General features: G+C 35.2%; 1 protein-coding gene across 1 annotated transcript; it reads right to left on the bottom strand.

Moving 5' to 3' along the window:
• Positions 1 to 3,010: 3,010 nt before the first annotated feature.
• On the bottom strand, positions 3,011 to 4,231 carry LOC110093779. Its single transcript, XM_020818764.1, has one exon. The coding sequence runs from the start codon at positions 4,229 to 4,231 to the stop codon at positions 3,011 to 3,013; it is 1,221 nt and encodes a 406-aa protein (XP_020674423.1).
• Between the last annotated feature and the right edge of the window lie 10,590 nt (positions 4,232 to 14,821).

Below are 14,821 nucleotides of genomic sequence, written 5' to 3'. Positions count from 1 at the left end.
AATCCGCCATGTATTTGAAATTACAAAAGTTTGTTCTTATCCACAATTGGATAATATTAGATTATAAATTAGGGAACATTTGTTTGGTCTCCTATAATTATAGTTGAGATTATGAGATCAGTGAAGGGATGTTGGTGACAACAAATGATGTCAATTTGGCAATGGTGGTTTGACCATAGGCAGATTTCATAAAAATACTCATATGTGATATAACAATATTAATATATTTTCTTAAAAAAAAAAAAACATAAAAGAGGAAAGTACACATTTAAATTAAAAAACAATTAAATATTACCTAAAACTTTATCCAATAAAAATAAAAAATGGACTTATTATCCAAAAATGTTCATATTACATGCTTAGCAAAGATTAAAATATTCAATTTATGAAATTGATGGTGTAAACCAGATTTATGGAAGGCACTTAGTTTGTGGATAAGGATGAAGGATATACTGAATGTGATCATTGTATTGATAAAAAATTCCAACATCATAATCAAAATAACCTGGCAACATCTTGCTCGAATGATCATCAAAGTATATGCAGTTTGGTTTGATTTCGATAGAAACCTTGTGATGCAAATAAAATGTCTAATTATAACCCACAAAAATGGAGTAACCCCAAACTCGTTGACGGAGATCCATTGAGAGTAAGAAGAAGAATAAGAAGAAGAAGAAGAAGAAGAAGAAGAAGAAGAAGAAGAAGAAGAAGTAAGAACAGCTGGCACAAACTTAGAAACAAAGATAGCCATTGTTGTTGCATTATAGTTGCTATCATAAGTAGTATCAATCACCCTATCCATTCTTATAAGAGTTCCTGACAAAAAGGTAATATAGTACATATGATAGAAGTTTCTGGTGTGATAATATGGGTTGGGCATATTCCGGCAGTTCAATTCAACATTTTGTCCATTGAGTTCAAAAGCAAGCACCATAGAAAAATTACTGATTACGCAAAATCTTTGATTTTCTTCATGATAGCAAACATTCTCAAACTCTTGCTTGTCCTCCGTGCTGTAAGGAGATAGTTGTGGCCCGAGAACCCAAGTCAGTTCTTCTAACTTGGCCAAAGCAAGCTCTTTTGTAATGTCAGAAATAATAACAACAATTCCATGGGAGTCTTTAGACGAGATAATGATCTTATGAAAGTATGAATCACATAAGTCGTCAGTCGTAGTGTTAAAGAAAAATTCATTGCAAGAAATCCTAATGGAGTCGTCAGGGGCATATTGTGGCTTGATCAAGGTGAGAAGGGATGGAAGCAATATTTTGGCCTTTGTGATTGGGTTGAAGAGGCGAGGCTGTAGATCTGTTTTGTCAAGGTTCATAAGCCATGCATCCTTAAATCAAAAACAACGACAATGATAGGTGTGGCTATCGATGGAAGATGACAATAGCTTCTTCTCTTTCCATGGCAAGTTCACGGAAGGTGAGTGTATCGGAGGCCTCTTCGGCATCATTGGAAATGAGCAACTAGGGGGAGGGTCAAAATTGAAATCCAAGGAGTGCATAATTGGCAAGAATGAAACTCCATGAGGTGAAGACAACATATAATCAGACTAAGTTTATAATGGACAAGTGCGATGAGATGCAGTAGAGGAGATCTATATGGAGATCAGACCATGCCATAATATTATTCTTTTTGCGGTGGCCAATGGAGGAAAGGAGCTACGGTACCTTCCACCACTATCACGCTCGGGTAAAAATTAATGAAAGTTGTAATCTAATATGCAATATTTGTTAGAGATATAAATATGTGGAATAGAATAAGTATTTCTAGCAAATATTCATGTGCATTAATTTTTCTTCTCATTTGTGGATAATGAAATTGGCCAACTGGCATTATCATAAAAAGAATAGGGTGCAAAATTCATGTAATAAACATTAAATTTTTTATATTTACTTTTAAATATAAATTTATCTTTTAGTGAATGTGCTTTATTACGAGATCGAATGAGACTATTTGTGTCAAAAGTTTGCATTATTTTAAGAGGTCTCCAAATGATTATTCTTAAATATATAAATGAGTAGATGATGATAAAACATATATTGTACATGTGTTACCATAGAGAAAGATATTTATTTACAATGGTTATATTATTTTGTTTTACAAAATGAATTTGGTGTCTTAATGGCTCTTTCATTTGGTTGGAAATAGTTTGTTTTTAATAACATTGTAAATTAATACATTTTTTATCAATTTAGTTCATATAATGAAAATATATATCATATAGCACATGAAATTTTCTTGTTTTAGTAATATGCAAACCGTTCAATGATTATGATTAAAATAGATCCCACTGCATATCTTGTTTCCTCAAATGAGGAATCATTGCAAGTGATTGATGGAAGGAATAATGAAATAATAAAAAATTAAGGCAAGTAGTTAATCATCGCCAATTAATTGAAATGAAAAATATTAAAGTAAAATAATGCATGTATGGTTCATATATGTATATTGCCTTTGCCAGAAAGTAATCAACAAGATTGGAAAATAAATCTCAGTTGCCTTTTCCACCCTTTTGTTCCTTCTTCCTCTCCATTGGTGTCTGGACAATGTTTCTTCTTTGTTATACTCTTTCTTAGTCTTAGAGACAAAGAAGAAGGAGGCATTTGTGATTGATTTGTTGGAATCTTTAAAACAATCCTAAGAGGACCAAGCCAATTTGACTGCATGCATTTTATTTTAATCACAATATTTATTTGATCACATAGTTATCATGATCATGATCTCTACTTGATTCCATTTCTCATTGCAATCATAATCTTTATTCAATCATGAGTATATATATATATATATATATATAATGTCTTTTCTTCCAAGAGAATCAAGTGTGATCTAACATTATTAAAATATCCTTTCTTCAAAACAAATATAAAAGAGGTAAGTACATGTTTAAATAAAAAAACTACTCAATATTACTTAAATAATTGTCCAATAAATATGAAAAATAGACTTATAATCTAAAAATATTCATATTACATGGATAACAAAAATTAAGATATTCAATTTATGAAGGTGATGGTGTAAACCAGATTGATGGAGGCCAATTAGTACGTGAATATGGGCGAAGGATATACTGCATCCGATCGTTGTAAAAATCAAAAAGTCCAACATCATAATCAATAAAACCTGGCGACATGTTGCTAGAATGATCGGCAAAATATATGCAGTTTGGTTTAATTCCGATAGAAACCTTGTGATGCAAAGAAAATGTTTGATTAAAACCCACAAAAAAGGAATATTCCTCCAGATCATTGACGGGGATCCATTGAGAGTAAGAAGAAGAAGAAGAAGTAACAACAGCTTGCACAAACTTGAAAAAAAATATAGCTATCGTTCTCGCGTTATAGGGACTATTAGGAGTAAGATCAATCACCCTCACTATTCTTATAAGAGTTCCTGAAAAAAAGGCGATATAGTACATACAATCGAAGTTTCTGGTGCGATAGCATGAATTGGGCATATTCGGGGAGATCAATTCAACATTTTGTCCATTGAGATCAAAAGCAAGCACCATAGATAAATTTGTGATTGCGTAAAATATTTGATTTTCTTGATTATAGCAAACATCCTCAAATTGCTCATCATCCTCTGTGCTGTAAGGAGATAAATGTGGCCCATGAACCCAAGTCAGAGCTTCTGACTTTGCCAAAGCAAGCTTTTTTTTAATGCCGTAGATAACTACAGCAGTTCCATAAGAGTCATTAGAGGATACAATAATCTTATGAAAATATATATCACGTACGTCATCAGCCATAATGTCAAAGAAAGTTTCATTGTCCAAAATCCTGATAGAGCCATCAGAGGCATATTGTATCTCAATCAAGGTGAAAAGTGATGGGAACAATATTTCAGCCTTTGTGATAGGGTTGAAGAGGCGAGGCTGTAGATCAGTTTTGTCAAGGGTCACAAGCCATCCATTATTGGATCCAAAACAGCGACGACCATAGGTGTGGCTACCAATGGAGGAGAACCGACGACGGAAGCTGAGGACAGCATCTTCTTCTCTTATGGTAAGTTCGCGGAAGGTTAGTTCGTCAGAGGCCTCTCTGACATCATTGGAAAGGAGCAACCATGGGGAGGGATGACATTGAAATCCAATGAGTGCATAGTTGGCAAGAGTGAAAGTCCATGAGGTGCAGACAACAGATAATCGGACTAAGTCTACAATGGACAAGTGAGATGAGATGCAACAAAGGAGTTCTATGGGTAGATCAGACCATGCCATAATATTATTGTTTTTGTGGTGGTCAATGGAGAAAAGGAGCTACGGTACCTTCCAACACTACCACGCTCAGAAAAAAATTAGTAAGACTTGGAATCAAATATGCAATATTTCTACAGATATAAATATGTGGAATAGAATAAGTATTTGTGGCAAATATTAAAATGCATTATATTTTCTTCTCATTTTGGGCAAATGAAATTGGCCAACTAGCATTATCCATACATAGAATAGGGTGAAAAATTCAAGTCATAAAAATTAATTTGATTATTTAATTAAAATTTATCTTTTATTGCATGCGGTTTATTAAGAGATTGAATTTGTGTTAAAATATAGCATTGTTTTAAGAGGTTTCCAAATGATTATTCTTAAATATATAAATGAGTGGAAGATGAGAACATATATTGTATGTGTTACCGCATACAAAAGCTTTTATTTACAATAGTTATATTATTTCATTTTACAAAATGTATTTGGTGTCTTAAAGGCTCTTTCATGAGGTTGGAAATAGTTTGTTTTTAGTAATATTATAAATTAATAAAATTTCTGGTCAATTTAGTTCATATAACAAAAAATATATATGTTGTACATAAAATTTTCTCATTTTAGGAATATGGAAACCATTCATTAATTCTGATTAAAAGAGATCCCACTTCATATCTTGTTTCCTCTAAAGATGGAAGGAATAATGAACAAAGAATGGAACAGAACCCACATTTACCGTTTCCACCCTTCTTCTTCCTCCCTCCTCTCCATTAGAGTCTAGAAAAAGCTTCTTCTCTGTTAGGCTCTCTCTTAGACTTAGAGATGAACATGGAGGAGGCGTTCCTAAGAGGAGAACCTTTACCGTTTAAAAATATGAACCAAAAAATAGTCATATTTGTTACTCTACTTATAAAAGCATTATTGTATAAAAATTAAATATCATTATGCTTATAGTTCCTTATGATTTCAAAATTAAAATATTTGGATCAAATTCATCTTCATCAATCAAATATTTAAAAATATGTGCATAATAATGACTTTGAGAACTTTTGAAATTATTTTGAATGCTTTTTGTTCACTAATTTGAAAAGTTTTCAACAATATGTGATCCACTTTTTATGTTTATATTATGCATTTATTTGACGGTTTGATTAATTAAAATGTATGCTTAAATAACATGGCTTTGAGCTTACTTCTTTATTATTTAATACATCACAAAGATTGTCAAAAAATTAGACTCTTAACCACACCTTTCGTCTTCTGTATATGGGATCATTTGATCTCACGTTGATGATTCTCCTTAGCAACACAAATTATAATATTAAAAACGGACTTATAATTCAAAAATATTTATATTACATGCTTAGCAAAGACAGAGATATATAATTTATGAATGAGATGGTTTAAACCAAATTGAAGGGGGCTAATTAGGCTGTGAATCCGAGTCAAGGAAATAATGAAATTGTTCACAATGAAGATAAAAAAGCCCAGCATCCTGATTAACCTTCCTTTGCAACATGTGCTCAAAAGATCGACAAAGTATATAAAATTTGGTCTAATTCTAGGAGCAAGTGTGTGATGCAAAGAAAAAGTCTGATTACATCCCACAAACAACGAGCAACCCCCTAGATCCTTAATGGGGATCCAATAAGAGGAAGAACAAGAAGCGATAGCAATTGGCACAAACTTGGAAACAAAGATACCCACTATCTTTGCTTTCCAACTATTATCTATCTTCTTTTTTTTTGCATCAATCACCCTCTCTATTTTTAGAAATGATCCTGACAAAAAAGCAATATATTATATGTAATTAGAGTTTTTGGTGCGCAAGCATGGTTCTTGAGTTGCCGGGCAGATCATTTCAACATTTTTCCCATTGACATCAAAAGCCAGAACCATCAAGAAATGTGTGATTGTGTAAAATTTTTTATCTTCTTGATGATAGTAAATATCCTCAAATTGCTCCACGTGCATTATGGCGTAAAGAGGCAACTGCGGGCCGAGAACCCATGTTTGATCTCCCGGCCTAGCCAAAGCCAGAGATTTTGTACGTCCATAGATAACAATAGCTTTTGTTTAAATAACTAACAAAAATTGATTAATCTCCTGAGGAGATGTTTAAATAAAATTATATGAAGCATTTAACTATGATCAAAATTAATATGTACTTTCGCTTTAAACAATTATTTTAATAAGTTAAAGTTCAATAAGTACAGTCATTAGTTTATGTTAATTACCAAATGGAAAGCAAATCATTAATTTCTTGCATGAACAGTAAAAAGTTCTAGACTTTGATTCGATAGGTCAATGGGATATGATGTGTTTGCATGGATTGTTTGAAATTTTTTTTAAATTGAATTTATTTAAAAAAAGTTAAATTTTAGATGGGAACCAGCTTCATCAAAATTTTATTAAAAAAAATAATAATAAAGATTTGTTGAAACTGCCCGAGTCCTGTTCTGTCTCTCACAACAAGAAAATTGCCCAATACCGGCGGAATTTTAGGAAGATTTCCAACATATTTTCTGGCAGATTTACAAATTTTCTAGCAGATTTTCCATCGGATATGTTTCTGATAGATTTTCTGACGGAGTCTAAAAATCTCGGAAAATATATTTTATTCATAATTTAATTCATTAATAATTTTATAGTTTATTTTAATTTACTATTAATTTAATAATATGTTTTAATTAATTATTAATTTAATAACATAGTTTCTTTAATTATTACTTAAATAACATATTTTGATCATTATTTTAAATAATGAATTTAAATTAATTAGTTTTAATTGTAATATTATGTAGGTTTTAATATAAATAAAAAATTTATCCATTAAAACACTTTTGTAGGAACGGTATGGTGGTCTTATGATCGCGGGCGGGGAGTGGGAGAGATCATCGGTTCAATTCTCAGGGCAGACTGGCAAATCCCTGGGCGTGGGATGCAGTCCCGCTGGTGAGAATGGGAGCGAGAGTGGGAACCAAGACCGCTGGCTATGAATGAAGAGGGTGCGGGAGCAAGGCCCACTGGCGTGGGCTGGAGCAAGATGTAGCGGGCTGGGGTGTGCATCAGTGGGATGCAGCGGACGGAAGTGTTCTTATGCATCTACAGGATGCAGTGGGCTAGGGTGTGTTCGTGGGATATAGGCCTGCTAGGGCGTAATTGTTTTAAAAACTGTTTTATTTATTCTAACAGTTTTTTTCCACCAGGAAAAATTTCCTGCATATTTTTTTGGACATAAAAGCTTTCCGACACTCGATTTACCATAGAAGGTATTTTCGTCGGAAACCTGCTAGAAACTTTATAATTTTGTATAAAAAATATGCGATTTTTTTTTGTAGTATATCACACATTTTGGGCTAAGTAAACCTCCTTTGGTTAGCTCATAGTAGCTTTATTTTCCCTCACCTTCAACACACATATTCGTCACCTTGGGTAGCCAGAAGGCCTAGAGCCATCACTCGACCTCATAAGCCACCTAGAAGGAGGAGCCTCAGCTACAATGGCAACATCTGTGGTGCTGCCTATCGACTCGTATTTGTTCTTATCCTTAATTGTTGTACACTTTGCAAATATGTTTGGGGTAAAATGTGGCAAAGCCCTTTGGCAGGGTTCGACCTGCGCATCTAGGCCGCTAGGTCATGGAGCAGGTCCCCCGTAATAAATTTGGTTGTAAGGATATTTTTTGATTTTCTTTACTATTTCTCTTTGTATTTGGTTCTTTGTTCATCATTCCATAACAATAACAACTCTACATAGTGTGTTTAATTATGTTAGGGAAATTGCCTAAAGACCATAATATTTTAATTTTTTTTGAGGGGGGAATCCGTCTTAACAATCCACATATTTCCTAACATCTACTTCTCCTGAAAATAGTAGCATCTTCAAGCATATCCTAACAAAGCCTTTTAATGTTGTAGCGTATCCTCACTCGCTCACGTTCATGATCAACGTTCTTTGACGATGTGTATGTGTACCGAGTAGTCCAAGCCTTGCACCAATTTGGCTCATTACGTATTACTTCTCTTATGTTGATGATCTTGTATGCTCAATTTGTATTTTAATCATATTTCTTATGAAGGTAAATGTTGTGTTAATTGGCTTGCTAAACTTAGGTGTCAGTTAGATTATTTCAAGGATTTCTTTGATTTGTTTTTACCTCTGCCTACTGAGGGGGAGGACTATTCTGGACAAAGTTGAGTTGCCTTATTTGAGGATATGGTGACTTTTTTGTTGTTGTTTCTTACTTGGTGTTCTTTTCATTTTTTAGTTTTTTTGGTTAATTCCTTGTTGGGGATGATGTTGTATTAAAATTCTTTTTAATATTAAGCTACTAGAATTTTTTGTGGCCGGGATGACTTATATATATATATAAGTAGAATTTTTATAATAGTAGTAGTATTAATTTCTTGAGGATTTGTATCACTGCCTAAAAATTAAAAATATATATATAATTAATCAATCACAATTCATTACCTAAGCATCAAACAATTTTTTTTAGATTATGTTGGACAACAACATATACAGGATGAATCATAGCATCCAAGTGGAGTGCAACCTGATTGTAAAAGAAAGTCTACGAAGGGATAGTTATAAATTCATAAAAGAAAAAGTAATAATTGATCTGCAGCTTTGCAAGAGTTTCTAAGTTGGTATAGTAAGATAAATTAGAGGACATTTAACTCAAATGCAAAAGATCATTTTGTATTTTCTAAATTATAAGTCATATATATTAACTAATCTTTATATAAAAGTGCAAAAACATATATGAGAAAAGTAAGCTATATTCCATTTTTGTGTCCATAGCATACAAAAGATCAAACTATGGGGTAGATGGTTCCTAATTTCTATTGTTAGAATAACTCTGCATTCTCAAATTTATAAATTATTAAGAATCTCTCCCTTTAGTTTATCACTGTTGATACATACTAAGGAAATTAACTGCTTCATAAATTGTGAAATAGATATTTCTGAAATAGGGAGACATTGATTGGATAGAAGCTTTAGTAGGATAGTTAGAAATAGAAAGTATTTTTACATATCTTGAACCATGAGGAATATGAAGGATGATAGATAGGAGTCCGGCAATAGGCAGAAGTCCTGTCGCGTAGGAGTCCGACAATTGGCACAAGTTTAGTGTTGGTTAAAAGTCTGACGAAAGTCCGGCGATGGGAAGAAGTCTGGCGGCGAACGGAAGTTCGGCTTCATGTAGAGGTACAACGAAAGTCTAATGACGGTGGACAGAAGTCTGGCATAGGGTAGAAATCTGGCATTGGGAAGGAGTCTAGCGACGGACAGAAGTTCGGTGTCAGGTGGAAGCCTGACGAAAGTCCAGCGACAAGCAGAAGTCCGAAGACGAGCGGAAGTTCGACGTCGGGTAAAAGTCCAATGGAAATCCGACAATGGACACAAGTCCGGCGTCGAGTAGAAATTCATTGTTTGGTAGAATCCCGATGAAAGTTTGGGGACAAGCAAAAATCGGCGACAGACATAACTCCGGCGTTGGGTAGAAATCTGACAACAGACGAAAGTCTAGCATCGGTCGGTGGCCAGGAGATTGTCGAGGAGTCTTGTGGCAAAAGAATTCTTCCTTTTCTTCTGTCTTGGGCCCTTCTTCATCCCTTCAGGTCCCCCCCCGTCAATGAAGAATGAGGGGTCTATTTCTAATTTTCTAAGAGTTACATGGCCAGTAAATAAGGAGAATATTATGGGCATATTGGGAGAGGTTTGAATGGACGGATGATGTTGAATCCCTTGATCATGGACCGTTCAGTTCGACTGTAAGTTTTCTAAAATTTGAGTTCATTTGGTCTCCAACTTAATATTAGAAGTTTTCAACTAGATTTTTCCCTCAGAGATTCGTGCCCGTTCAAGATAATTTCTTGATGATATATCAGGTTGAAAGAAAAGTGATCGTACTAAAATGTGCGATATTCCATGGATCATAACTCCTGATAATTTATAAAGGTTTCAAACCATATTGGATTATACAGGAGCCTTAATTGGTCCTAATGGATTTCCGTAATCCAGACTCATTCTTAATTCCTGAGTATAAGTTAATTGAAAATTAAATGGTGCGTGGTAATTAAAAATAACAAAGAAAATCTTATCTTCACAATATTGATTAACATTGAAAATATAAAGAATTTGATTAGCATTATAGGTTTTATAATGTTTAAGGAAGATATGAATAAGTAAAGAAGTGGGTTGGAGAAGTGAAAATCTAAGGTTTGAAGTTTGCTTTGAGGTTGACGCGACGTCGAGATTGTTAGCTCCACAATATTGAGCTCTCAAAAAACAAAAAAAAAGGGAAAAAAAAAATGGTACATTTGTGGTGCTAGGTGGCGCTGTCGTGGTGTCCAGTGCTCCAATGGTAAGATTCGGGGAGAATCTGCAATATTCTATGAGACTGCAATGACACTAGGAAGCTTAGAGCTGTGGCACTTGGCCAAGTTAGTGGTTTATAATTTCAATTCAAGTGTTTTTATAAAAATATATGCTTTAAAAGGTATTTTTCTTAAGTTTGGAGAAAGCTTCATTGTGTAACTTTTTGTATACTATTCTGCATACTATTTTGGATAAGTTGATAAAAAGAAAATAAATTTTCACCAGTTAGTTTTTCCTTATGAATTTTTGATAACTCTGGATAAATGTGTCAGTTTTGAACCACTGTGCAGTTGATGAAATATAACAAAACGGCTTTTTATATCCTTATTGTGAATTTAACAATATTATTGTGGTAACTGAAATTTGAAGGATTTTGTAAAACTAGATGAGTTTCATGCATTCTATTTAATTCATTAGTTTTACATTGTAAGTGCATCATTATGTATTTCATCGCATTCTAGAGCTCTATTATAAAAATGAAGGTGTATTGTAAATTATCTTTGGGCCCAATAAATATACATAACATTCTATTCTGACATCTAAATTGACTCTGCAATGGGAACACTCGGCTCTACCAAGTTATGTACTTATGCTATGGTTTAAAATATTTCAGGCAAGGACAATGGCCCTATTGAATAGGCTGGTTTTGTGGGTGAGCAGGGATTCTAAGTCGATAGAGAGATTATTGTGTCCGGACACCGAACGTGCCAAGAGACCAATAAAAATACGTCAAATCACTAGGCACTCGGTACCGAGCTCGATACCGCACTCGGTACTTTTCGATACTGAGGTACCGTTGTCTGGACACAATAAATTTTTGAGTCGGTAAGGTTTCTTTTGTTTTAATAGTTCATAATTCATTTAAATATTTTGGTTAATTTATTATATTCTGAAATATTATTTTCGATCTCTAGATGAATGAAAATTTGAAGAAGGTTATTATTTATTCTGAATGCATATTATTATTTTTTATTTTTTTAGAACAAAATACAATATAAGAAATATATGCATTACTAACAGAATTTTTGGCTTCGTAAATTACTAACAAAATCCTGTTTGAAACTACCGAAAAAAATTCTGCATGTAATTCAGGTGAAATTTTTATGCCAAAAATTTTGTCGGTGATTAAGCATCCCGACAAAATTTTTGACATTTTTTTTCATAATTGTTATTTTATTTTCGACAGAAAATTTGTCGAAAACTCCACTAAAAATAGCCCTATATCATCCCAAACCCTTCTCCCTCTCCCATATCCAGATTCTTTATCGTATGTGGCCTAAAAAAATTCTATGCGAGACCACGATTGATATTTGAAAAACAAATTAATGTATGTGACGCATCATCAATAAATTATCTTGATTGGGCACGAATCTTGAGGAAAAATTGAGTTGGAAACTTCAAAAATTAAATACGGGATCACCTGAACTCTGATTTCAGCAAACTTACAATCAAACTGAGCGTCTCGAAAATATGAACTCAACGACACCAAATTTGACTCAGTCTGAGCCCAAATGAGTCCAAATCAAGCACCCGAAGTACTGTTGTAAATTTCAAACAATAGTTTGAGTTACCAAACGGTTTCCAATTATGTTGTTCTTACAATCGAATTGAGAGGCTTGACGAGAAAAATCCAACGAGCCCAAGATTGCCGAATTCCGACATCATTGTTGACATGTTTTTCCCCCAGACCCATGTCAAAGAGTTGACCTGGTCAAATTTTAATAGGCTAGACCCCATGACCCATCCCAATGGGTTCAGGGAGTCAAGACAAGTCTGTTGAGCCCAGACCCAGGTCCTGGGTCAACCTGGTTGACCAGGTCAACCAGGGTTTACCCAAATTGACCCAAATATATTCTAATAAATTTTAAATCAATTTCAAATCCACTTGGCTCAATATCTCCCCGCCACTGGACTCAGATGGTCAGACCAACGTCGTTGAGCTCAGACCTGAGTCCTAGGTCAACCTGGTTGACAAGGTCAACCCAACCTTAATGGGTCATTTTAAATCTGAATAAAATCCAAACCTTTTCATGGCTTGATCCCCAACTCCCTTGGGCCCAATGGACTAGGTTTATCAAGTCAACCTCTGACTTGGTCAGCCCAAGTCTTAATAGGTCAAAATTAACCCATTATGGCCCATTAAAGGGCTCTTTAATGCTTTATAACTCCCCATTAATAATTTAAAATTCAAAACCACGGCCCCAGGGCTTGATTTCCCTCCTAATCACTCTAAAAATGATCCTAGCCATTGATCATAGGGTTTAGAAATATAAATAAGAGATGTTTGTTAAAGACTAGGCATGCTTCCAATTTCATGGCTTCTTTATTTTTGTTGTGGTCAGATAGAAGTATTGAGTCACCCCAATCCACTATTTCGAAAGGATCAGGAGGAGACCGGATCTTTTCACCATTTAACCTGCTGTTTCGATATGGTCAGGCAGGTAGTAGATTTTACTTACTTGGTTGAGAGAGCCTAACATAGCACCTGGAAGGCATTCCTCACCACCCTTTTTACCCTGAGTGCCCTGTTTTGATCAGGCAGGAACCAGATTTTGTGACTCCTTCATTTGCTATTTTGATATGGTCAGGCGAATACTGAGTCTCCCCAATCCACTATTCCGAAAGGATCAGGAGGAAATGGGATCACTTTACCTTCTATTCTGTTGTTTTGATACGGTCAGGCAGATAGTCGGTTCACTTTTACTTACTACTTTACCCTTGGTTCTCTCTTCGGCTCTGCCCCCTCTACAGGGTAAGTTAAGGAGAGAAACCCTCCCTAATTTTTCACCCTCGTGGTGACCTTTACTCTTGGTTCTCTCTTCAGCTCTACCCTCACTACAAGGTAAGGCTAGGGGAGACATCCTTTACCTCTTTCACCCTTGCGGTGATCTCTACTTTGGTTCTTTCCTTGGCCTTGCCCGTGTTGTATGGTCAGACCAGGAGAAGATCCCACCACTTGTTCACCATATGGTGACATTTTATATGTGCACTACTGCTCTACAATCTCTCCTAGGCTCTACCCTTATTATAGGGTAAGACCAGGAGAAGGGCTCCCTACTTTCTTCCACCTTTTTAGTACACTTTGTACTTGTGTACTCTTTACTTCACTTTCTTTGTCACATTCAGTCAACGCCAACACGAGCGGTTCACTAGTTTGTTCGCCAGTCCTGTTAGGGGTTCATTTGTTTACCTGTTTTTCCCCCAGACCCAGGTCAAAGAGTTGACCTGGTCAAGTTTGACCAGGCAAGACCCTAGGACCCATCTCAATGGGTTCAGGGAATTAAGCTAAGTCTGCTAAGCCCAGACCCAGGTTTTGGGTCTACCTGATTAACCAGGTCAACCAGGGTTGACCCAAATTGACCCAAATACCTTCTAATTGATTTTAAATCAATTTCAGATCCACTTGGCTCAATATCTCCCCGCCACTGGACTCAGATGGCTAGACCAACATCGTTGAGCTCAGACCTGAGTCCTGGGTCAACCTGGTTGACTCAATTAGCGTTAATGGGTCATTTTAAATCATAATAAAATATAAACCTTTTCAGGGCTCGATCCCCCACTCTTTTGGACCCAATGGATTAGGTTGACAAAGTCAACCTTTGACTTGGTAAACCCAAGTCTTAATGGGTCAAAATTAACACATTAAGGCCCATTAAAGGGCTATTTAATGCATTATAACTTCCCATTAATGATTTAAAATTTAAAACCACAACCCCAAGGCTTGATTTCCCTCATAATCATTCTAAAAATGATCCTAGCCATTGATCATAGGGTGTTGAACTTTAAAAAGGAGATTTTTAGGGCTCGAGGGGACTTTTGGCAATTTCTCCTAAGATAGATCTCCTCAACCCCTGAAATTTGGCGAGGAGACTCCCACGAGCTTGCCCCACTTTTCCCAGGCCAAACTCGACAGTGGCACCTTGCCGGCGATGAGGATTCTGGCTAACTAAGGGCTTAGATGTTCCAAGGCTTGCTTAGCTAGATCAAAGGTGTTTCAAGGCTTGATTTCAACTAGAAAATTGTACGAGGACAGTCTTCAGGCTCAACCGTAAAAAAGAACTCCTGAATCCGTCCATTGGATTAAGGTATGTCGTTAACCATAGTTCACTACACAGATCTACATAGCTTCGTGTAAAGTGCTTTTCAAACTGTTAAAGCGGTCCCCCATGATTGCTCTTCATGTATAGAATTTTGATTTAAAATTTTACGTGATTTAGTGCA

Source organism: Dendrobium catenatum, unplaced genomic scaffold (assembly GCF_001605985.2).
Source record: "Dendrobium catenatum unplaced genomic scaffold, ASM160598v2 fragScaff_scaffold_1066, whole genome shotgun sequence".
Taxonomy (NCBI): Eukaryota; Viridiplantae; Streptophyta; class Magnoliopsida; order Asparagales; family Orchidaceae; genus Dendrobium; species Dendrobium catenatum.
Note: the sequence above shows the minus strand (reverse complement) of the source record. Positions and strands in the feature narration are given on the sequence as shown.

Coding starts and splice junctions, on each gene's coding strand:
- LOC110093779 (XM_020818764.1), bottom strand. CDS start 4,231: ATGGCATGGTCTGATCTACCCATAGAACTCCTTTGTTGCATCTCATCT.